The following is a 25,378-nucleotide window of genomic DNA, read 5'->3' as shown; positions in this document are numbered from 1 at the left end:
GATTGGCTGCTGTCCCCTCCAGGCCTTTGCCTTCTTGAGATTTTTGCTAAGCTGCGATTTCTGCTCCCTGGCGCCTAAACCTGCCTGTCTAACCCCTGCGCTGACTCACTAGCTGTCATTAGTGTGACTGGGTTGCCCTGCCTTCAGGTTTATGCCCCTTTGCACTAATCCTCACCCCAGGACGGTTTTCAGCGGCCTGTTTCAATGTGGAGAGTTTCCTCTTGTTTGTCCCCAGCTATCCTGTGTATTCTCCCTCTTTTTCTTTTTCTTTTGTACTCCTCCTGTCTATCCTCTATCTACCCACATACTCAACTGATTTCACACAAGCAATGTGCCATCAACACCAAACCAAAGACTTTGTGCTCAACTCCGTTTTATGGGGGTGGCTTGCTTCAGAGCACGGGCATCCAGAGTGGATGGCAGGCACCCCAGCAGTGGGCGGGTGAGGGAATAGAAATAGCAAAGCCAGAAAGGCAAGAGCCAAAGCCTTAGATGCTGGAAAAAGTCTCCAAGCATAGCATTCAGTGGTCTATTCCACTGGAGATTTGGTTCCAAGATGGTGGCATCATCTAGTTGCCAATGAAAGTAGCACATTTAGCTTTTGTGTTACTGGTGGGCTCGCCTTCCTGCAGACCATAGAGGGTAGATGTGATGTGTTTGGTGTGGTTGAAGGGCATCATCTGATCTTGCAGATCTTGGAGGTGTTTTGCTCACTCCTAGCTTCCTTCCTGCATACCCTTCCCTTCCCCCCAAAAAGCGTTAGGCTCTGAGATTATGGCTCCCAGGGCTTCAGTGCTGGAAGAGGGAAGCCAAGGGAGGAGAGAGAACTTTGCCTCCCCAGAAATCTAGCTGTCCTCAGTGAAAGCCAAAGGCGAGGAGGGAAATGCCGGCCAAGTAAACTTCTCTTTGTGTACGTGTTCTCTCTTTTCAAGTTTGCTTCAGTGTGAATGTCCCTCTTTAAGGTAAGGCCTCCAGAGTGGGGAGTCTCTCCAGGTAGGTGAGCCCTCAGACCTGGTGACATGGAGGCCCCTTTCAACCTCATGATTCGTTTCCATCCAGCCATCCACACTGCATGGCGGGACCCCTAAGGGAGGCCTTTCCTGCATGCTCCTGCATGACTGGGCTGTGCTGAGAGAAAACTGGGAAGTGGGCTTGAGACCTCACACCCTCACCAACCAGCAGCCTGAGGAGGAGCCCTGCTGAACAGGCGGCCCCTTCCCCTAAAGCCAGCCCACCTGCTCAGGACTGCCTGATGGCGTGGATCATGAAGACAGAGCCCGAGGGGCCACTAGAGGCTGTCCTCCACCTGGAAGAGCAGGGACGGGGCCCAGCTGGTTCCTGTAGCTGCTGTCCACGCCGTAGTGAGAGCCTTTAGCTTCCAAGAGGCTGTAAGTTCCCTCAAAGAGCCAGGACTCTGACGCAGGGATGGAGGGTGTAGGAGAAGTCAGGAGTCTGTTTTTGGTAGTTGGCCCAGGTGGTGGCATGGTACAGTGGACAAGGTACTGGCTTTGACCTCAGAAAGATTTGGCTCAGAATAAAATTGCTGTCACAGTAGGGCCATGTAAACCTGGGAATTCACTCCAACCCCGGACCTCTGGCCTTCTTGAGCCCTGACCTCTTTATCTGTAAAATGGGCATAAGAATACTTCCTCACAGAATTATAATAGGATTAGACACAGACCTAAGATGCTTTGCATACTGTAGACTCTCGGTAAATGTTGGTTCCTCTCTCTCCATTCACTGTGCCCGCTCAGCCTGTTAAAGCCACTCTTCCTCTCCATGCCAAGACTCCAAGAATCAAGAGTTAAGGATTGCAGGAGGTCATGTGATGTTTGGAGGCTGGGCTTTGGAAACAGATGCAACCAGGTTCCTACTTGGGCTGTAGGGTATTGGGAGAGTCATTTCGTCTCTCTGAGTCTCAGTCTGCCGGTCCATCGAGTGGGGATAGTAATATCTACCACACTGAACTGCTGTGAGGAGTGAAAAACCTAATTATGTGAACAGATTAGGACAGTCCTTGATGTACAGTGAGTGCAGGGGTGGTGCTGATGCTGATAGTGATGGAGACAGGTGGGGTCTAAGCTGAGGGAGGCTGGCCTGGACTATATTCCCATTCCAATGGACTGCAGGAGCCAGGAGTTCAGATGAGGGATGACACCATGCGGTCAGAGGAGCATCCATTACAGAGCAGAAGGGCCTCTGCAGACTGGCAGAGCACACAATTTAGACTCTGCCGGAGAGCCTGCTGGGGCTTAGTTCGGGCACAGCCCCTGGTCTGAGCTGAGGGAGTACTAGAGGGATGTGCTGCAGGAGAGTGACTCACCCTAGATGCCAACATTTTCCAGCCCTTTGCCCCTTGGGGTAGCACCCCAATTTCCCACAGTATCTGCCCCCCCCTTTTATGCTGCGAACTTGCTCACCACCTTTGCTTGTCCTGCTCACCTTCTCAGCACTGTGTGTGTGGCTCTTGGTGCCCAGCCCTGAAGTGGTAGCAGTCCTTGACAAGACCCCACGCTAGTATGGCAGATTCCCAAGTATTTCTAAGCTAAACGGGCTCAGTGGGGCATCTTTGACTCTGCACAAGACATTTCTCCATCTGAGAATTCTTCTTTCAGGGACGTTCCTGTGGCCTGGGCGGAGGACCGACCTGCAGGGCACATTGGTCCTCCCACCCCCACTCCGCCATACCCAGGGAAAGCCCGGGGCTGGGCTGGGCATTTTCTAGAAGCTCTGAAGTTTTCACTCACAACTTGATAGCTGTTATGTTGGGATTTGCCTTCATCAGACTAGCGTGTATTGAATTTAGTCTCCTCTCTGCCCCACTAGCACTTAAGCTAACACATACAGCCTGCCTGGGAGCATGGGGTGTAGTGGGCTGGGCCTGAGTGAAGGAGGGAAGAGCAGAAACAATCAGGGAAGGAGAGCCAGGAAGGGTTAGGCAGCAAGAACTACCTGGGAAAAGGCCTGGAATGGAAAGGCCTGGAGAAGGGAAAGGCAGGATTCAGATCAGCTCTGTCCAACAGGTGTTTATTGTGCATGTACTTGGTTCTCTCAGCGAGGCCCTGGAGGGGAAGGCTGACACAAGGAAGAAGAGAATCCCCTCCTGTCACAGTAATGCCACCACCGTGAGGAGTTTGCATGGCAGGAGGAGACCCTGAAATATGAAGGGATACTAGGCAATAGGGTAAAATCTAGGACTTGACTTTGGGAGGGGAGTCTGGAGGTTTCTCGAGGTTAGAGGACAGAGGGGAAGAGGCTGCATGAAGAAGAGGGGCTCCCCAGACAGGCCAGGAGCAGGGCCTCTGTGGGTCACAGGAGCCACTTCCCACCCGCGCTCTGGTGGAAGATCCTGTCCAGGCGCGGCCACGTTGCTGGCTGGCCAATGCCCGCTTGCCCATCTCTGCAGAGAAGGCTAACGGGTGATCTGGCAGCCAGGAGTGGAGGGGCAGTGGTCAGAGACTGGTTAATTTGCATCAAAGTAAAAGCAGGAAGAACCTCAAACCTTCCCCATGGAGGGGCTCAGTCCTCCAGCTTTCAAGCCAGCATTTGCTCTTTGAAGGGTGCAGGCACCAAGGGACGTTTTGCAAGCTGATAGGGTTCCCTCTGCCCACACCAGCCTCCAAGACCAGGACCTTGACTCTCCAGGGGCACTGCTGTCAAGGAGAAAGATGCTCTTGGAAACCCAGTTTTGAATCTGAGGGGATTGGTGCCCTGTTTTTTCCCCGTTGTTTGTGCTGGGGTATGGGATTGTAACAGAACTGGATTTGGTCTAAACTTGACACTCCAACATTATTCTAGAATTCTGGGATTTAACAAACACACATGAGGTTTGTGAAGGTTTGTTAAGGTTCCAAATCAACCTCAGCCTGTTCAAAGTGACAAGGCCCAGCCCACGAGCGTGCCACCCACTGTCCCTCCATGTTATTCTGCCTACTCTTTTCTGAGACCTACTCCACCTCGAAAGGGGTTTCTGGGGAGCACAGAGCGTGGATGTCATGGAGGATTTCAGGTGTGTGACCCCAGCTAGGTGTAGAAGAGGGTCGAGAATGGCTGGGACAGTGAAATTTGATACTTGCCTTAAGTAGGGAGATGAGAAGATAAGCCAGACTGGGGCTTATCAACTGAGATGACTCAGAAAACAAACCAGACCTTGAAGTGGGGCTTCAGCCAGACGCCTTCCTCCTCCTCCTGGCATCTCAGCTAGTATTGGGAAAGAACAGGATTTGTGGTCTTCCTGGGGAGGCATGGCAGATTCAGGCTACAGGTACCCAGGTACCTGGGATGTGGGTGTTCCACCAAATGATTCAGAAGACAGTCACCCCAAAACATGGGATTCCAGAATTTAGCCCCCAGCCTGCATCACAGGCAGTGAGCTAAGAGGAAAACACTGCACAGAGCTGGGTGCCATCCCTGCTGTTAGTCTCTGTGAGACCCTGAGCAAGTCACTGACTCTCTCTACTCCCTTCCTGTAAAAGGAGGGACTTATGTAATCCCTAAGATTTCTTCCAGTCCAGCCACTCCGTGTCAACATGCTTCACGAGGGCAGGGGTTTGTGGGGTTTTTAAATCTAACTTATTGTAATAAAATTTACATAGAAGAAAATGTACCTGTTTAAAGTGTTCATTTGATGCATTTTAACAAATGGGTACACCCATGTAACCACCAGCACAGTAAATACATAGAACATCTCTGTCCGCTAAACCAGTCCCAGGTGTTGCCCCAGGCAATGCCTGCTCTGCTTTCTGTCACTGGAGAGAGGGCTTGTCTTTCATAGGGTTTCATATATAGGGAGCTGTGAAGAATGGACTCTTTGTGTCTGGCTTCTTTCACTCAGCATTGTGTGTTTGAGATTTGGGAATTGTATTTTTAACTTTTTATAATGGAAAGTTTCAAACATATATAAGAGAGAATCCCCAAGTGTCTATCACCCAACATCAACAATTAGCAACCTCTGGTTCATCTGTGAAGGGAGGGATTTTTCTCTCTTTTGCTCACAGCTGCACCCTCAGCAACAATTCCTGGCGCATAATAGTTCTTCAGTATATATTTGAGGAATGAATGAATGAATTCTGTAGATCTACAATGTTTTTCCGGAGAATGTTTCTCTCTTATCTCCATCTCTAAATGCTCTTCTCACCTTTTATGGCTCAAAATCTGTTCCAGTATATGCCTGGGAATTTGAGGTGATAAGATCCTGCATTAGGAAACCTGAAATCGTTGAATGGTAAGGGAAGGTGGGTGACCTCATCTGGACTTGAGAGGCACATTTTGGAGCGTTTACAGTTCCCATTTCAAAGCCAGCAGGCTGAGCAATAACAATACTCAGCCAAGAGAACTGATCTCTATCTAGAACATTTTTATAAATAAGGGGGAACATGTTGGTGAGGGGAGGAACAGGGCTTTGGCCAGGACCAGATTAGCAAGTTTCTTCTTTGGGTGCCAGAAGTATCCCTGGAATAGCTAAACCCCAACAGCTGTCGACAATGACACTGCCTTGAAAAGTAAATGATACATGAAAAAGGGCCCCACGATTAGAAGCAGAGTGGGGCCACGTTTGCCACTGGGCACCTGCCCACTTTCAGCTGGAGAGCAGGCTCCCAGTGCTTGCCGGGCTCAGGTCCTGCCGCTGCACGTCCTGCTGTGGGGGGCAGCTCGCTGCAGAGCCTGGCCGAGGGAGCCCAGGCCTCTGGCAAGCCATGGCAGGCAGGCCAGGGCACTGTTTCCTCCTCAGGCTTTTTATTCCTGGATGTCTGCACAGCATTTTCTACGTCTTTTCAGTCCCAGTCCCTTTACACTGTTCCGGGGTCTACCCAGCAGTGGGCGGTAAAATCAACTTAGTGAGTCAGGTGCAGAAAAAAATGTTTATGAAGGATAGGATAGGATAGGAGGGGTAGGGTAGAGCAGAGTGGAATATTAGACTAGAACACAGAATGCATCACATGTGGTGAAGTACGGCTTGCTGAATCTTTTCATGGGGTGGTAGAATGAGATGCTGTGCACTCAGTCATGTATAAAATGTATTTTTGGGGGCCTGCCCTGTGGCCGAGTGGTTAAGTTTGCACACTCCACTGCGGCAGCCCAGGATTCGGATCCTGGGCGCGGACATGGCACCGCTTGTCAGGCCACGTTGAGGCGGCGTCCCACATCCCACAACTAGGAGGACATGCAACTAAGATGTACAACTGTGTACAGAGGGGTTTGGGAAGATAAAGCAGAAAAAGAAAAAAAAGATTGGCAACAATTGTTAGCCCAGGTGCCAATCTTTAAAAAAAAAAATGTATTTTTTACTGTTGGTCATAATAAAAAATTTCCAAGGCTATGCCCCTCTTCACCCTGATGTCTGAGAAATGATCCCAAAAGGCATAGTGGGGATGGTGGCCTCTGCACTGCAAGGGGTACAGGGCAGAATGCAGGTTTTTGTCTGTTTGTTAATACAGCAACAACACTCATGGCGGGAACCATTGACCTGGGGCCTGTGCTGGGCTCATTGCTTCAGCCCTTTGCACACATGACCGCATTGACGCCTCTCAGTGGGAGGCAGGACGGCACACGCCTGGGACACAGGCCTGGGGGCAGAACAAGCTGAACTGAGTCCTGGCTCCACCTCTTGCTGGCACGCCTTGGGCAAGCTATTGCTTCCCCTCTGCAGTGGGGTTGCAGGCGCTCGCCTCCTCACCTCGCTGTGGAGTGAGTGTGAGGTTAACAAGTCCGACCTGAAGTCCTGAGGGCAGTGCCTGGCACCTGGAAAGGTCTCTGTCCACGAGCTTTCTTGTGTTTTCCACATGAAGAAACTGAGGCTGTGCCAAACACTGTGTTGGTGCTAGAAATACAAGACAGAGACCCAAGTGGAGCTTCTGGCCTAGTGGAGAAGACAGTTCCCCAATAAGTCATTATTTAACCCCAGTTACGAGACGTGACAGGAAAGAGGGGCTTGGGGCGATGGAGGTGTATGAGGGGCCCTGCCAGGTTTGGGGATGGTTCCTCAGGAAGGGTATTCCTTTCCCACATAGCAGGGCCAGACCCTCATCTTTAATGGCAGAGGGGAGGCCTTGTGGCCTCAGGAACGGTTTCAGAGCTCCTTTGCAGCATTTGAGAGGGTCAGATACTCTCATCTCTAGTCTTGGAGGATGACGGGTCCACCTGCGTGAGAGAAGCTATAGCTCTCTGCCGTCCTCTGGGGACTTAATTACCCGGGAGCTGGCGAGGCCCTGGCTGAGAGCTGGGCACTGCTGGCGACGGAAGATGCGGCAGGCCCCACTCACCCGGAGATGCTGCCTGGCCCCCGGGGAAGCCAAGATTCATGGGGCACTTAGAGACACCTCTAGGCTGTTTATAAATTCCAAACTGGATATCATCTAGGGACAGTGTGCTCTGTACGACAATGAGGACTTGCCCACAATCACATGGCCCAAAGTGACTCTTGGCTGGAATGCATGCTTTATGCTTTTGTTACCAAATTTTAGAGTCAAATAGTCACCGCCCAAGGTGTGTGTGTGTGAGGCCCCAGGCGGGCGAGGGAGGGTGGCACGCCCTGAGGGTTTGAGGAAACGGTGTAAGTGCCACGGATCAGAACTGCCCAGAAATGCCTCCTTCCCTAAAAGGAATGACAACATGCTGTGTCTATGGAGCTAAAGCTCTGAGACAGATGGCTTCACCTGGTCTTAAAGACCCTTCTGGAAAGAGCCTTAGATACACAGTCTGCATCCGGGGGACTTTTCCCAACCCTTTTCAAAGAAGACACTTCAGCTTTCTGCCCAGCACCAAACAGGCCAAAGGGAAAGCCCTGTGCTGGGGACCCCCACGGTCCGAGGGACTTGGGGACATTTCAGGTCCTGAGAATGCTTCTCAGGGCTTTCTCTTCTGTGTGGATTCCTCAGAGAGAGTTACTGCACCACTGGGAAATCCAGGCTTTGCGTGAGGGGAAACTTTTAAATCTGTAGTTCTTAACTTAGCAGAGAAGCCACCGCCTCTTGGAGGCTCTGATTCAGGGAACCCTCTCCAGGAAAATCCACAGGTGTGCATACACATGCCGTGCTGTACTACATATTATGAGGTTTGTGGAAGCCTCGATGCCCCTCCTCTAGTGCAGGGTTAGCAAACTCTGGCCCTCTGGCCACATCCAGCCCACTGCCCCTTTTTGTGCAGCCCTCGAACTAAGAATGGTTTTTACGTTTTTCTTAAAAGGCTGAAGGAGAAGGTTTCATGAGCCATGAACGGTGTAGGAAGTTCGAATGTCAGCGTCTATCAATAAAGTTTGCCTGCAACACAGCCTTGCTCATTCATGTCCTTCTTGTCCATGGCTGCTTTGTGCCATGACGGCAGAGCAGAGAGGTTGGAACAGAGACTGCTGACCCACGAAGCATAAAATGTGTACTATCTGGCCCTTCACAGAACAATGTGCCACCCTTGCTCTAGCAGCAGGAACCCGGGTCACAAGGGCTTGCTTCAAATACTTTACTTTTTCTTAAAATGATTGAGCCACAGAATTTAGAGATAGAAACACCTTGAAAATCAAACACTTTGAAAATCTCCTTGAAAATTTCCCCAATTTACCAAGGGCACATGAGGACCATGTTCCCTGCTTCTGAAGGAGCAGGGACTACCAGGGAGTTATGTCTTGGGCCCTCCTTTCCTCCTGGAGGTTTCTAAACTGGCACTGCCTTCTGACCTTCCTAACCTTCTGGTAGTTGTCCTGTAGTTTTGTTTAAAAAGCATCATGACAAGTTTTCAAAGTTTCGTAACACCTTCTTTAGAATGGGGATACCCGCCCTCCCCTATAACGGAGATCCCAGAGGGCTCAGTCTGTAGACCCCAGCCAATTCATAGGCAAATTACAGCTGGCTGAACTCCTTTGAACGCTGAAATATTTGCTGGGTGTGGAGGAGGAGGTGGGTATTAGCTAGTAAGAGTTTCCAAAGTAACTCTTCAAATGGAATTTGTAAAAATATATGAGTTTTTACAGTCCAGCAAACAATAGTAAGGGGACAAGGAGAGAGGAGAAAGTTGAATTCCATCAAATAGCTGATTGGATAGAATTCACCTGTGGTTATTTGTTTAGAATGCCTGGTAGTCTGAGGGACTTGGTCCATTTTTAAAAATAGGTTCATGTATGCAGACTGCCTCAGGTCTGAGCAGCTTTCCCTCAGAAGTTGTTTAGACAGGAGGGGGTGGTCTGGATTATAGGGGAGGAGGCATTCAAGGCCACCACCTGAGGCTTGGGTGGCCCCTCATCTCTGGATACCAGTGACAGAGGCCCCCATGCTGCCATGACCCTCTCCTTTAGACCAGGGAATGGCCGGGACCCAAGTGGCTTCCCATTTTTAAATGCCATAACGCTAATCATTTGTGCTTAAAAAGCAAATGGGTCTTGACTTTCTTCTCCCCTAACAGATGGAGGCAACTTTACTAAATAGAGGAGAGGTCACAAACTGGAGGATTGTGCAACCCATTCAGCCAGGCTCCCATTTAAAAAAAAAAATACTGAATTAGTTGGCAACATTTAAAAATTAGGAGATTTAACATGAAAATGTACCTGGAGCATTTCTTGGGAATTCAAACGACCTGGGATCCCCGGGGTCGGGAAGAGAACATCAGCAGGTGAGGCACGAGCTGCCCACCTTACCCCCGTCTCTGCAGCTCCCTGTGGCCCCCAGTCCCCTGCACCTTTTCGCTGTGTACCCTCGCACACCCTGCACACTCGAGAGAACAGCAGACGTGACGTCACAGCCGGCAGAGCTAAGAGTAAAATTCTTCTTTCTTTCTTCCTTTTTGTTTTTCCTATCTTGCTTTATTCCAGAAAGTTTAAAGATGGCCCACCAGGATGTATAAAGTACATACTATAAATGTAATGTCAGTGGAAATGAAGAAAGGAAAACAAGTGTAGGAAGGCAAAAAAGAATCTAGAAGATTCTTTTGGCGGGTGACACATTTGGCTCTTAGCTGTTGAGTGAAGACGGGCTGGTTGTAGATTTGGCGTGCGTGGGAGCTGAAAGCATGCGGGTTCCCCAGTGAGACGATGATGATCGTGTGAACCAAGGTCAAGGACAAATTTCACCCAGGGATCATCTCAAAGACAGTGCTGTTTGTTCTAACCATACAGTTGTGATAAATATTGATGGAGAAGCAATGCTAATAATTCACATCGACTCTCTGCCATGTGCCATTCTTACCCTTTACATATATTATTTCATTTAATCCTTATAACAAATAGATGGGGAGGACTCCTAGTATCCCCACTTTATGGATGAGGAAACTGAGGCACAGAGACACTATATAATTTGCCCAAGGCCACGGAGTTTGGGAGAACCAGGAATGGAATCCAGGCAGTCTGGCTGCACAGCACGCATGCTAAACCACTAAGCCACACTGCCTCTCAGAGGGCTCTTGGATGTCCCAATTTTATAAAGACCAATATAAAATAAGTACAGAAGGGCATGAAACTGAGAAGGGATGCCAATACAGAGTGTGAACTTGAGAGGAAGCTAAATCCAGAACGTTAGGCCCCTAAATAGGCCTTTAGGCAACAAAAAAGCCTTTTGAAACCACTAAGACACAGAAGGAAGAAAGAAATCCACTACTCCTTTGCAAGAGGGACTCCACCAGGCTGCACATCAGAATCACTCATGGAGCTTTGAAAAAATAAGAGGCCCGGGCCCCGCCCCTGGAGATCCCAGTTCATGGGGGGGTGGGGGGTGAGGCCCAGGTGTCCACATAGCTGCGTGTTTGCCTTTGATGCACAGGCAGGATGGAGAACCACTGTGCCAAATGATGACCCAAAGCAAGGCTATTTTTTTTTAAGATTTTTTATTTTATTCAGTTAATTAACTTATTTTTAGGAAGATTAGCCCTGAGCTAACATCTGCCGCCAATCCTCCTCTTTTTGCTGAGGAAGACTGGCCCTGAGCTAACATCTATGCCCATCTTCCTCTACTTTATATATGGGACACCTGCCACAGCATGGCTTGACAAGCAGTGCATAGGTGCGCACCCGGGATCTGAGCTGGCGATCCCCGGGCCGCTGATGCAGTGTGCGAACCTAACCGCTGTGCCACCAGGCCGGCCACAAGGCTGTTGTTTTGCCTCTAACTTTTCCCCAAAGAGAAATATCTTCAAAGTACAGAGATTAGGGCAAAAACCACTGAAAGAAGAGAAACCAGAGGCAAATTAATGAATTACATTTAATCAAACTCACCCGGGAGCTATCACGCTCCTGTGCCCAGGACAGATCCCAGAGCAATTACACTGAATCTCTGGGGGTCGGACCAGCATTACTCCTATTTAAAGTTCCCTGTTGATTCCAGTGTGAAGCCACTGTTCCAGGCCCAGGTGAATTACATCTCAGGTTCATGAAGAATCTGCCTTGCCCACTATGTGGTCATTTGGATTTGATGGACTAGAACAGTGATGCCAAATGATGGGAGATGGGCAAACAGTCTCCAAGTATTTGAGAATAGGGGAAATGAAGATTTGGCATACTTTGTGAGATGGATGTTAATAAAGCAAGTTTCTAGACGTTTTTGTGGGAAGATAGTTTGTGGACACAAGGGGAAAATGGTAATCACTTGGAGCCAATTAACTTCATTTCTAGACCAATAGACCAGAGAAATGCTACAAGCATCTGTGTCTTTATTCCAGCGAAGCAACTGAAAGACTCTGATATCATCTTCCTGAATAAGATGAAAAAAGTGATGACGGCTGGTTGATTCACAATGGCTTTAACAACCACGCCCCCAAAGTGTGCTGGTGGGACCCGGTATCCGCTTTGCAAGAGGGCTCTTTGCAGATGCCGGGTCACAGGGCTCTGGTACTACCCTGCTTTACTCCATATCTTTATACATGTCTTATTAGAGAGATGGGAGATCTGCCAATCAAAGTTTAGGATGACAAGTAGCTGAAGGATATAGAAAATAAGATGGATGACAGAATTAACATGACATTCCCATAGTCCTTTAGAGTTTACAGGAGCTTTACTTGTATGCTCTCATATAACCCTCCACAAACTAGATATATGCATTATTGCCACTTTGTAGGTAAATAAACTGAGATTCAGGGGGGTAAATTACGGAATCATTATTTATGGTGATCTTGACAGGCTAGAAATATGTGCCAAAATAAGAAGAAACCAAGGTCAAATGTAAAGGATTACATTTGGATTCAAAAAATCAATTTCAGGAAAGAAGGTTGGGGTTGGGGTTTGTATTGCTTTTCTAGGGCTACCAGAACAAATCACCCCAAACTAGATGGCTTAGAACATCCAAGATTTATTGTCTCACAGATCTGGAGACTAGAAGTCTTTGATCAAGATGTCAGCAGGGCCATGCTCCCTCTGGAACGTGTAGGGGAAGAACCCTCCCTTGCCTTTTACAGCTTCAGGTAGCCCCAGACATTCCTTGCCTGTGGCAGCTCGACTCCACTCTTCCCATGGTGTTCTCCCTGCGCATCTGCATGCGGCCTTTCTTCTGCGTGTCTCCAAGACCTTATTTCCAAATAAGGTCACATTCTGAGGTCCTGGGCGTTAGAATTTCAACATATCTTTTTTAGGAGACACAATTTAACACATAACAGGGTTAAATTGGAGTGATAAAACTAAGAGCATCTATGTTTCATTACAGCTACTTAAGAAATGATAAAACCTCGATACTGTCTTAGAGACTGGTTTCATCTAAGAGTTCCCACCAAGTAGAGGGTCATGCCAATGCACTTGGCGTTGCTCAGACCACACAGTCAGGAATCAAGCAGTCAGCTCCGGCAACTACATTCTGAGAAAGAGATGGATAAAAAAAATGGTAGGGAACCATGGTAGCAAGATAGGTTCCATGGGCAGCCCAGTGCCAGACGAACTCTGTACATTTTGCCCTGTTTTCTATAAAGAAAATCGAAAAGTATGACCAAGTCTTGGTTAACAAAATTTAAAAGAGGGAAAAGGGATGGAAGAATATGTTCAGAGAGATTTCCAGGTAAATGGTAGTTAACTTGAAATTGTTCCAACCTTCATTTTTTCAGGCAAGACAATATACAGTTATACATTCCATATTTCATTTAACTTCGCATGTCAGCATGTGTGTATAAACATACGCACATATACTCTCTTAATTAGAATGTTTGGGTGTAATGAGTATATGTATGTATGTCAAGATCTGATGTTGAGCAAGCATTCTAACTATTTAAATTCTTGCTTTTTCTTTTAGAATATTTAAAAGAGGAAAGTAGAGCTTAGATAAGAATACTGACATTTCAAAGCTAGGAGGAATTTTGGGTTTGACTAGTACAGTGAGTGAAATTATTTTGAGCAAGTGAGTATTGTGTCTGCTGTGTGCCCTACTTTGCATTAGGTGTCTTGTGGGATATGAGAGGAGAATGTTACACACGCAAAATATTAGAAGAAGGGACACAACGTGTGATCCAGGAAGTGCCACGGGGCTGGGAGGAGCGCGAGACGGGGTGCAGCTGGTGTCAGGGAAGACTTCAGAGGGTGTGGGAACCTGACGGGCCTGGAGGAAAGCTGGCATTTTGGAGACTATGTGGAGACAGGGTGTCTCTCCAGGTCTGGTTGCATGCATGGGGCAGGGGACCCCTGGCTTGCAGTCACTCTGCTACCTGTGCCCTTGCTGTCACACCAGGCAGAGGGGAAGAGGTGGGCAGGGGGACCAGCAAGGTGGCCACATGAAAGCCAGCCCCGGGCCCTAGCCTGAGAGGTCAGGGAGTTTTCTCGGCACTTTAGAACAAAGTTGTCTGTTAATCTCCTTGTAAGCAGATGAAGACAGAAGCAGAAATCGCTGGCTCCTCTGAAAGCTTGTGTTTATGACTTCAGTACAGTGAGGGCTCTGAAAGAATTGTGCCAGCCAGACAGGAAGCAAGTGTTTGGGCCGCCTGCCCGTGTCGGTGCTGGGGTCCAAACACTACCACAGCCGGCTGAGCCCCCAGCCCTCAGTGGCCTCAGAGTGGTTTATAAGACAGGCCCAGTGGCTTTGCTTCTCAGAAGGATCTGGAGTGACCTGTAACATTGTTTCCATAAGTTTTATCCCCCTCCCCCACTACAGATGCCAGAAATGTGCCCTTCCCTCAAGGTCAGCCCCACCTCTCCAATCCAAGACCTTATTTCTGAAGGCATGCCAAAGGGATGGGAATGTCATTTTCCCCTAACACCAACCACAAGGGTCAGAGACAGACCCACCAAGTCCCTAAACTCCCTTAGCCCATCTGTCTGGATGGAATTTTCCTAAACCCTGGTGGAATCTGTTTCTATCAACAGTCAGGGAACCCTAGTCCCCCAAGGTGACTGCTGCTGGCCATTCACCAGGTGTAAGCCTGCCTGTTTCTCAGGGCCTTGCAGGGTAGCAATGGTCTGGGCTGCCCTACTCTAGGGCCTTCGTAAGTCAGACCTCAGCCCCCTCCCCATTCTGCCTTCTTTTCCCCAAAGGAAAAACCCCTGTGGCACGACAGCTGCCACTGGTCCTGAACCAAGGTCACTCTACTGGCTCTAGATAAAGTAGCAGCAAGAGGGAACCTTCATTCATTGTTTCAGCAGATATTTACTGAGCACTCGCTCTGTGCCAGGCCATGTGCTGGGCGGGGAATGGAATGTCGAGTTCAACCCAGGCCCAGCCCCAGCTTAGTTGAAAGGAGTTGGACACCTGGTGTAATGAGGGCTGTGATAAGAGTTAAGGGAGATGATGGGGCACCCATAAGAGGGTTGGAGGCACAAGGAAGGCTTCCTGAAGGAAGGGCATCTAAGCCAAGATGGGAGAGGTGAGGGGTCATCAGCTCAGTGACGGGGACATGGGGCAGAAGGAAAGGAGCGGAGAGGGTGTTCCAGACAGAGGATTAGCTGTGCAAAGGCTTAGAGGCAGGAGGAAGCCAGTGAGTCCAGAGAGCTTCATGGTTGAGCAGGGCCCCGGAGATGAAGCTGGGCAGGTAGGCAGGGACGAGATCCTAAAGGGCCTTAGAAGTGGGTGAGTGTAAGAACCTGGGACTTGATCCCAAGAGCAGTGAGGCACCGTTAGAAGAATCTCAATCACTGGAGGAAGCACTAGGATGTTCAGGTGGGCCCCAGCTCAGCACTGGTTCAGGATTTGGAGGCATACAGAGAAATGTGAGACTCAGTCCCTGCCTTCAGGAAGCTTATGGCATGGATGGGCAGACCTCATGGACTGTGGTGGGTAACACAGCCCAGTTGTGCATGATGCGTGCCCATGGGACTCAGGTGCTAAGACTCAGAGGCAGGGAGGAACTCACATTTATTGGATGCTCCTGATATGTCTGGGTCTGCCCTGAGGCACCTAACATCTGGCATCTCATTTAGTCCTCAAGGTGACCTATAGAGTGCCTGTTACCACCCCCATTTTACAGATGGAAAGACCAGGGCTCAAAGGGTGACTTCACATGGTGTCATAACCAGGAAGGGACAGTACCGGGATGAGAGGTCAGCCAGTGATCTTTCTGCTACTCCATGCAGCTGCCCATAAGCATGGGAAAAGGATGTGGGAAGGGCTTCATGGAGGAGATAAGATTTGAAGAGTTAGAAGGTTGTTCCATGTGTCCCAGTGTCACCTCTCAGGCTGTGCAGTGTGAGCTCAGAGCCTGACATTTAGACATTAGGGGAGGCAAATGGGAAGACGGAAGATCCAGGTAAACAGGGAGTGTCTCTGGGAATTTGCCAGTCGGAACCTGGGAGTCGAGTCTTGTGCCTGTTCTGTGAGGGAGGCAGCAGCTTTTCAAAGAATGAAAACAGTGAGTAAGGGATATAATCCCTAGTCCTCTCCAAATTTAAGGACGCTATGCTGCCTACATGCTATTAATAGGGGATGGGGTTTTCAGAGATATTTGCTTTGGAAAAGTTCCCAAGCCTCTAAGGTTAATAGTCGGGAATTGCCCATAGTGGGGATGTTGATTATTTGAATTGGAAATGAGTAACAGACATGCACCTAAAGTGTCTCCAAGGAAAATAGGGCCTGGGCCAGGTTGCTTAAGGGGGTGGGTGAGCCAAGTATGTCTTTCTGTAGAGCTGTTGAAGAATGGCACACTCGCCCAAGTGCCACCCATGATTCTGGGACCCCTGAAAAGTGCAGAGATGAGCTAGATAGCTCCTCAAGCTAGCCAGCTATGGAGCTAGAGGTCCTCTGGGAATGGTGTCCCTAATTGAGCCTCGTTCCCTGGTACGCAATCAGCAAGTTGTGAAATTCGAACATCCTGTAGAATCTAGCTTCGTCACTATGCTCAGTTGACCTCAGGAAATGAAACCAGTTTCCATGACTAATGGACACTAATGACTGAAAGGTGAAGCACAAACAGGTAGGTAAACAGGGAGAGCCATAAACAGGGAGAGCCAATGCCAGAGCGTTCACAGATCTCCCAGAGTTCTCTGTACACATGCTCCCCCTCATTAGTGGCCCTTGAGAGGAAGCTGGGAAAGAGGCGGGACTGCCCTGAAAACACAGGGGTCCGGGCATGTTCCATGCTGGGTGATGCTACAGATTGAGTTTCCCTCCTGCCCTATTTCTCGCCTCTCTTCTTCACTTAACTCCCACCCCTCCTACCCTCTGGTTCCCTTCCCCCTCCGCCTCCACTGAAGATGCCTCTTGGTCACTGACGAAACTCAATGCTTCCCAAGTCACTGCCACCTTCTCCCCACCTTACTTCTCCTTCTGGACTCATTTCCCCAAGCACTACGGGCCCATACTCTGTAACCCTTCCTCGATCAAAGTGAACCCATCCCTCTTTCGAGAGAGATCTCCAGAAGCGGCATCACCACACCCTTTCCCCAGGCCCTGGCCCTCCAGTCTCCGGCGTGCGTCACTGTGGGGATGAGCTTTGTTGTTCCTCTCTGAAGTCCCTCTCCACGCAGGGTCCCCCTTTTCCTCTTGCTCTGTACACACTGGAGACAGAGAACAGATCGTCCTCTTGCCTGGGGCCAGCCCTCCTGGTAGAGATGACTAAGCCACTCCTCAGTTTTCCCATCTCAAGGGACAATATGCACATCATTCAGCTGCAGGTCTTGTTTCCATCCCTTGGGTTTTCTGTGTCCCCCTTCTGTCTCCCCTCCAAGGTCTCTGAGACCTACTCAACTATGCAGCTGAAGCTCAGAGAGGAGACAGCAAGCTGGACCGATGCGTGCTGAAAGATTGGAAGATTAGCTCATCTCTGCTCAATGCTGTCCATCTGATTCTGACCTCAGTCTGGGGCAATTTGAAAAGAAACTCCCCTACCGAGCTCACCCAGTCCACATTATCCCTTCTCTCCACGACCCACAGCCCTCTCCCACCATGCTTGCCCACTGGCAAGCCTGTTTGGCTTTCTTTTAGCCTAGTGGCTTGACCTAAGCATCTCCTGGTTGAATTAACCCTTGCTACGTCTTCTCACTTCTCCAGTATCCAGCTTTCCAGACATTCCACACCATGGAAGGCATCATGCTGAGACCTGGATTTGAGTCCAGCTCTGCTCTTAACTAGTTGGGTGACTCTGGGCAAGTCACCAACCTCTTTGAGCTAGTTTCCTCTTCTGTAAAATCAGGATAATAATACCTACCTATTCTAAGGATCAAATAAGCAAATGAACATGAAGACGCTTAGTAAACTGTAAAGCATCATTTCCCAAACCATGTTCTGCAGAACTCTGCTCCCAGGAGAAAGATTAAGAAGCTGTTCGGAAAAAAAAAAAAGCTTTATGTCAAGTCTGAGGAAGCCTGGCCTTAACAAAGTGAACCAGGTTTCTTGGTTCTATGACGTCTCAGAACTTTTAATTTGCCAACATGCATGATGAATCTCCAAGAGCAGGGTATAAAATATAGCTTTGTCTCAAAACCACATTTTTGATAGACTCATTATTAACATCTTTTGGGTTACTGATTTCCATAGAACATGGCATATATTAATATTATTCCTCCTACAAATAAGAATGCTAATCTTTCCACAAGGTTTATTCCATCACCCAGGTCACTAATCTTGAGTAACACCAATTAATCGCTGTCTGAAAAAGCATTGCCAGACCACCTTCTATCTTCTCAGCGTGTGCTGTGCACTGTGGGGGAGAGGGCACCTGGTTCTGAAGGCCCCTGCGGTGGGACTGTTCCCTCACCTCCCACCATCCCCACGCTGGACTCTGCCCCAGGCAGCGGGGGAAGGAACCCGTTGTCCCGAGTGTATGTCTTTCGTGTTCCTGCCCCGTCTTTCTCCCTGCCAAGCTGCCTTCCTCCCATCTCTGCCAACATGATTGTAACTCATTCTTCAAGTCTCAGCCAAGCCCCAACTTCTACGTGGAAGTTTTTCTAACCATTACAGTGTGTTCCGGGCAGGAATACTGGCTCCCAACTCACCTGCAAGTCCCTAAAGGCAGAGAGCGTTATTTACACTTCCTGATTTTCTCCCCAAACCAGTGCTTGTTTGATTGCTGCCCTTCACCTCCCATGACCTATAAGCCTTCCTTTGGGAACTTGAACCTCCAACTGGGTTCTTCTGAGCTGAGGAGTCAGTGGCGGGTTTTCTTACATGTTCATTCATTAGGTAGACACTTACTCCTGGGAACCTAAGGTGTAATAAGACTTTAAGGAGCTCTTGGTCAAGACAAAAGCCTAAGCAATTCATTGCAAGTCAGCATGGTGAGTGTGCTAGTAGAAATAATATGGGAACACAAAATACGCTTCCTGGTAAGTGCAGGTGGGGATCAAGGCAGGCTTCCCAGAAGATGGTCCCACCCCCCACCCATCCTCCTACTTATAGAAAGGATGTCATATGGAGCAGGCATGGCAAGGTTATGGGGGGTCTACCTGTAGGAAAGAAAGACCGCTGAAGACTTTGTGGGAGGGGGATTCAAGTTTGATTCCTGAGTCACAAGGAGTGAGGTCTTGATGGAGCCAGAGGGTTAGGGCAGAAGCTGGAAGGAGAAGCATGAGATGGGAGCCATGCATCTCACTCTCCCAAACAAACCCTACACATGCACCTGCACACATACACACACACACGATGTGTACACACAGGCACACACGTGTGTGCACACACACACGTCTATGGGAATCCCACTTCCCTGCTTTTCCATCATACCCTCTCACCCCTTCTTCCTTCTCACCTGGACTCATCCTTGCTCTCCAAGTCCCCTGTCACCCAGTCCTGGGGCCATCCATTGTTACTTCATTGGAACAGCCCTGTGTCTGCTCTCAGTAGCTAGAGGCCTGCTTTGGTGAGACGCTGGTCAGCACAATGCCCACTCCTGGGGGCGGGGCAGTGGGGGGCCCTGGGGAGGAAGGTCAGCCTAGAGTCAGTGCTTTCTCTTTTCTTCTCACAGAAAACCAAAAGAGACGTCAATAACTTTGACCAAGACTTTACCCGGGAAGAGCCAGTACTCACACTCGTAGACGAAGCAATTGTGAAGCAGATCAACCAGGAGGAATTCAAAGGATTCTCCTACTTTGGTGAAGACCTGATGCCCTAAGAAGCCGCTCCAAGTGGAGTTTGGTGATGCTGCAAGAAGGGGTGCCGAGAAGATTCCTAGTTGCCAGAGGCTCAGAAGGTCTTGAACTACTTCTCCTCCCCAGAGCCCCAACCCCTTGTCCACTCTCTATTTATTGCATTCCCTTACCCCAGGCCACCTCCTCCCTCCTTCCACCTGGTGACCAGAAGGCACTCTTGGTTCTTGTCTCACCAGTAATGCAGAATCGTATTGGGTCAGCAGTTGGCTGGACACACTGCCGTGTTTGGTCTGTTGGCAAGCCTGGTTCAACTCCTTGGGGCCTCCTGGCAGTGAAGCAACTTCACTTCTTTTACTGAAAAGAAAAAAAAAAAAAAAGGAAACGAGACTACTCTGGCTCTGCTATCGGACATCGAGTCCCGACAATTCTCGCTTCTCCTCCCTCCAGACCCCTGCCTGCCGCCCTCTGCCCTTCTGTCCAGGAGAAGAGACTGGTGCTTCTTCGTCGTGAGGGTGGGCACCCTTGAGGTGTGCCTGTGAAGGAGAGGGACTGGGAGGTGCACAGGTTAGCTACCTGTGTGGGTTTGCTCTGGAATGGCTGTTTCTTGCTTGCTTTGGTTTTAGCTTTTGGGCATGCCAAAGTTGTGTAAGCATGTATCTCATGGAAGAAATCACTTTTTGTGGAAAAGGAAATTTGATTTTGAACTCTAATAACATTTGAAAAATATATTATCAAATTTTCTTTCTAATTGGCCAAAAGATATAAATTCTAGTATCAATACAGGTAGATATTAAAGGGCTAGCATACAATGAGAAACCAATTGTCCAAGGTTTATGCTATTAATGCTTTAGTGGCACATGAGGGCTACATGAATTGAGAGACAAGGAAGCAAGTAATGCTCCTCATTATTCAAGTCCTGCCTGAACACCGCGCTGATGGCCAAGACCCTGGGTTCTAGCGAAACTTGGCCCCCAAATTCTCTTTCCAGTTTCATCCTAAGTTCCCAGCATAAACTCTATTTATTTTCTGCAGTGGTGTGTTATTTTTGCACACTTCTACAAAATGGTAGTACTACTGTGTCGTGGTTTTTTAACATTAAACATGTAAAATTAAATATGAAATATCTGCTTTTGGAACAAGCAGAATGAGGCTAAACATGGGTTAGGCAGAGGGTATCAAGAGACTGAAGAGTAACTTCAGTTTGAAAACTGACAATGTGGCAAGATGTACTCGGAGTTTTGTTTCTGTGTGACATGCAATGGCAACTCATGTGGACACTATTTAATGGATGTGATGTTACCTCCTGTAGATATGCTAACAGTGTTACATTCTTTGATTTCCAAGGGTTCTCTGTGGCTTTGTGTATATGTTTCCCGGAGGTCGTTTGACTAGCTATTTTACTGAGCTGATTGAGCAGGGAATGGAATCCATTCCAACTGTTGCACGTGGATTTCCCAGCTGCCCCTAAATATATATACTTGTGAGTGGCAAAGTGGCACTAATGAAGCTTTTTGCCTTTTGTACATTTGAGATTTTTGTATATAGTGTTTGCTGCAAGGCCTGTGGAATTAATTCATTGAATTTAGAGGTATCAACTGCTGCATGTTCAGGCATATTATAAAACTTTAGTCTATGAAAGAATAATTATAATAATGTCCAGGTGCAATACTCTGTAAGTGTATTGGTTCAAGTTACCGAAAGATAAGGTGTGTTTCCTTCTATCATTTTTCGGGGGTAGTGGGGGGTCCTTTGTACTGTTTATTTCATTTTGATTTATTTTAAAAGATGTAAACATATATTAAGCTATATTAAATCTCACGTACAGGTCTCCCGTGCTCTATTATGCCCTGATAGAGATGGGAAGAGAAAGGAATGTTTTCAACGGTGGTCTCAAAGCTTGGACTGAGACTAGCTCGAGCCCAGAGAGAGTCGATGTCCATATTTGCATCTGGCTGGTCATAGCCTTTGTTCCTAATGATGACGTTCAGTTCTCTTTTGTTTTTATTTTTTAAAAACTCAGGTGTAATTATTATCTGTTCTTATAGTAATTTCAAATATTATGCTTTATCAATTTGTGTGTTTGGCATACCAGTGAAGTGACAAAGAACAGTAGATTAACTTATCTTCGGTAACTTGACGTACTGGGGAGAGACTATCTTCTGGAGTTGAGTACAAGCACAGAAACATCTTCATGGTGGCATCATCTCATTTTTTAGGAAGACATGACAATACTGCCCGTCATACTCATGCGTCACTACTGCTCTCTGTTCTTCCTCTGCTTCTTTTACCGTGAGGAACTTCGAACGACCAAGCAAGCTCTAACTGCAATGCCACATGGCCTTGTCCAAGGGCTTGGTGGTGTTCCCATGTCAGCGGGGGTAGGGCCCTTCCTACAGGACAACTGGCATTTTTGCTGGGAAGTCAAATAATAACACATTCCACCCGGCAGCTCCAGGAGGTCAGTCAGCAGCTTGCCTGGTCCAGAGTCACCCCCTTTCAGTATCCAAAGCCAGGTAGGCTGGGATGCCTCCTGCTTGGGGCTGGAGCTGACCAAGTTCTCGCACAGGTAGATTCTAATCCCATGTAGTTTGTAGAAAAAAGCTTGTGTGTTTCTTGAGGATTCATTGTTTCATTTTAGTTTTCACAAGATTTTGGCAGCAGACACACTTACATTTCTGCCTATTCTTTCTTATCTTTCCAGCTCTTTTTTTTTTTTTAAGAAAAAAAAGGAGTGCAAAAAAAAAATGCCAAAAAAATATATGAAGGATAGCTGTTCTCCTGTGTTCTCTCATTATGGACTTTGTGAAGTGGAGACATAATTTTTTCCTCCAAAGGTGAAAAAGCAATGCATTCTTGCTTTTTAAAAAAAAAAGAAGGCTAAAAAAAATTACCTCTTTTTAAATTATGTGCAAAATAATTCTGGCTAAATATAAAATGTATTCAACTTTAGGGGTTTTTTTTGTATTGTGATGCTTTATTTGTACATTTTTTTCTTTTCTGGATGTAATTTTAATCTCTTGCCATTCATTAGTGTTATTTCATTGTAAACATTATTGTGCCAAATGTACTGTATTCAAAAGGATGTGAATGTGTATTGTTTCAGAACCTAATAAATACAATGACATTAAATCTTATTTCTCAGTCCCAATGAGCATTTTTATCTCCTTTGTGATGGCGCTAAGGAAGCTTTTTGCCTTTTGTACCTTAGAGATTACAAATTCCAAAACCTGGGTTCAGCTCTCCACTTAGCCTTTGAAGATACACAAAAGCTACAAAGGGCTGTGTTTGCGCACTCCCGGTGCCTGCCCCTGGCTGGCCTCTGTGCTTCAGGCACCACCAACCAGAGGGATGAAGGGGGTCTGAGCGATGGATGCGGCTCTGGGCTATCTTGTCATGAGCTGCCGTGGAGTGCTGCGAGACAGGCAAGCCAAGCAGGCAGCACCCTCGTTTCTAGAGGAGCGAAGGCTGGATCTCCTTGGGCCTTGAGCCCTGAGAAGCTCCTGTTTAAGCCTCTTCAAAACTCAGTTTCTGCCTAGCTGCTCAGAACTTCAGGCCTTGGAGTCCAGGAAACGCTTCCTAGCCTGGGAGCCCCTTGCAGGCTGGGCCTGGGCACAGACTGGCCAGTGGGGCTCCATGCTTAGCCTGTGCCCTCCTTTCCTGCTCAGCCAACATTCATGGCCATGGCGGTGACTTAGCCAAAACTCGCTGTTCCTTAAAAGTTATGGAAATGACGGCAGTTTTACTACGTGTCATCCTAAGGTGAGGGGATGGCCAACTCGTCACCCTTTCAGCCCTCAAATCACTGCTTCACCAGCCCTCAGATGGCTTTGGAATACTGTCTGGACCGTACTCTCCTCTCGGGTCTCCCCTCTCAGCAATGTCGCCTGCCTACTTGGAGACGTCAGCGTGGACCTCCAGACCCAGCCCAAGAAGAAGGTTATATTTATCACGTATTTTCCTCTCTCATTCAGGCAGCTGTGTCCAGGTAAGTGACCAGCCCAGGAGAAACAAGCTCTCCACCAGTATGTCTGTCTTATGAGTGTAAATAAAAACCAGAGGAACCAAACTAAGAGGCTCTGTTCTATGAAGGTCAGAAGACATCTCCAAGCATCTCACTGAATGAAATGGGACCAGTCCACACCTCCCTTGCCTAGTGGCCCAGAAGAGACAGCTCCAACATCCTGCAACAGGAAAGTCTGTCTGCATGGCTGTGCCCCAAACTGAGAAGCAGCAGGTCTGACAGATTTCCTGCAGAGGGGAATCTGTAGGACGATTGCACATCTCCATTTCCTTGTACAGTCCAGGGCTTGGGTTACCAGCAGCCTGAAGATCTCCATGCAATAAAATTACCACAAAACCACAAAGTTGTCATAGTGCTCACAGCGGCAGAGAGATGAGTGGAGAGCAGGCTTAGAAGCCACGTTATGAAGTCTGTTTTTTACTTTGAAGTCCTTTAGCCTCGAAAGTGATAATACTTTGGTGGTATGTTTTAAGTTATACCTGAGGAGGATGAGCTGTCCTAATCAGGAGTATTCCCTCCAGGGGTGGACAGCTGATTGAAGAAACCGACAGTATTTATTTAGAGGGCTACTACATGTGCTTCAGCTGTCTTTGACCTCCCATCAACAGCTGGAGGTTTTGTTATTAGCATAAAGAACACTAGAAAAGAGGGGCTGGCCTGGTGACTTAGTGGTTAAATTCGCACGCTCCGCTTTGGCGGCACGGGGTTCACAGTTTCAGATCCCAGCCGGGGACCTAGCACCACTCGTCAAGCCACACTGTGGTGGCATCCCACACAAAACAGAGGAAGATTGGCACAGATGTTGGCTCAGTGACAATCTTCCTCAAGTAAAATTTAAATCAAACTGCAATACCACTTCACACCCACCAGAATGACAAAATCAAAAAGGCAGCCATATTGAGTTTTACTAAGGATGTGGAACAACTGGAATTTCCAGTTGTTGCAGGATTGAGTATAAAATGGTACAACTACTTTGAAAAACTTCGGCAGTATCTGCTGAAGCCCAATATACATACCCTTGACTCAACAGAAAGGCCGATCAACTGTAGAATGGGTAGATGCGTTGTGGACTATGTATGCAATCGAACCCTAGATAGCCACGAGAATGTATGGTTTACAACTGCACACGGCATAGATGAATCTCACAGTGTAACACTGAGTTTAAGCAGCCAGGCACGGAGGGGTACAGACTGTGATTCCATTTATGTAAAGTACAAAATGAGAAATCTGGGCTGCTGGAGATCAGGCTGGCTGTTGCCCTTGTGGGAAAGAGAGGTCGAGACTAGACAAGTAGGAGGGGCATGAAAGGGCTTCTGGGGTGCCAGGTAAGTTTTCTGAGATGGGGGCTGCAAACAGGTGTGTTCACTTTGTGATAAATCACTGCAGGGACCCTTATGATCTGTGCTTTTCTCTCTATATGTATTATACTTCAATAAACATTACCCCCCAAAATCCAGGATGACCTTTGTCTTTCTCCCTTGGGAATGGCACCCAGGCTGGGTCTGTAAACCACCTGTGTCTCCTGCTGTCTGGCAGGTGTCTTGGTTGTCCAGCTCCCATAGACAGCCTGATCTTGTGCCTGGAACAGCCTGGCATTTGCCTTGGGTGGACTTCGCCTGCGAGGCACTATTGGAAACACCCAAACAGACAGACAGCTGGACCTTCATGGAACTTTCAGAATAACTGCAAGACTCTTCTGTGCCTACTTGCTACTAAAACGTCTGCATAGGTCTCAGAATGTGGCCTGTGAGGTTATCAGGGAGCAGCTAAGCTCCCCTCCCCTTGGCAGCTGCTGAGCTATATGGAAAGGAACCCAGGGGTGTGCATCACACTTGGCTTAGGGAGTCCACCACAGGCAAGGTGGGGCCTCAGCTCTTTCCCCTGGGGCAGGTGAGTGGACCATTCCAACCATGAGTCCACATTTGTAAAATGGTGAAAAGAAGACCTACTCCCTCAAA

The 25,378-nt window shown here is 48.1% G+C and overlaps 1 protein-coding gene across 4 annotated transcripts in view; it reads left to right on the top strand.

The window, feature by feature from the left end:
* PRKCE (protein kinase C epsilon) overlaps positions 1-22,533 on the top strand; it is a 496,893-nt gene extending 474,360 nt beyond the window's left edge. The window contains exons 15-17 of one of the 4 annotated variants that reach the window (XR_011526552.1): positions 933-962; positions 19,276-19,500; positions 19,636-19,781. Coding sequence is in view for 2 of the 4 variants with exons in the window: in XM_070573983.1 (XP_070430084.1) it covers positions 19,276-19,422 (147 nt within the window). In the remaining 2 variants the exon portion in view is untranslated. Of the gene's footprint in view, positions 1-932; positions 963-19,275 lie in introns of all 4 variants that reach the window. The other 3 variants (XR_011526551.1, XM_070573984.1, XM_070573983.1) reach the window with 3 other exon arrangements.
* Positions 22,534-25,378: the final 2,845 nt, after the last annotated feature.

The sequence above is a fragment of the Equus przewalskii genome, chromosome 14 (assembly GCF_037783145.1).
Source record: "Equus przewalskii isolate Varuska chromosome 14, EquPr2, whole genome shotgun sequence".
NCBI lineage: Eukaryota > Metazoa > Chordata > Mammalia > Perissodactyla > Equidae > Equus > Equus przewalskii.
Note: the sequence above shows the minus strand (reverse complement) of the source record. Positions and strands in the feature narration are given on the sequence as shown.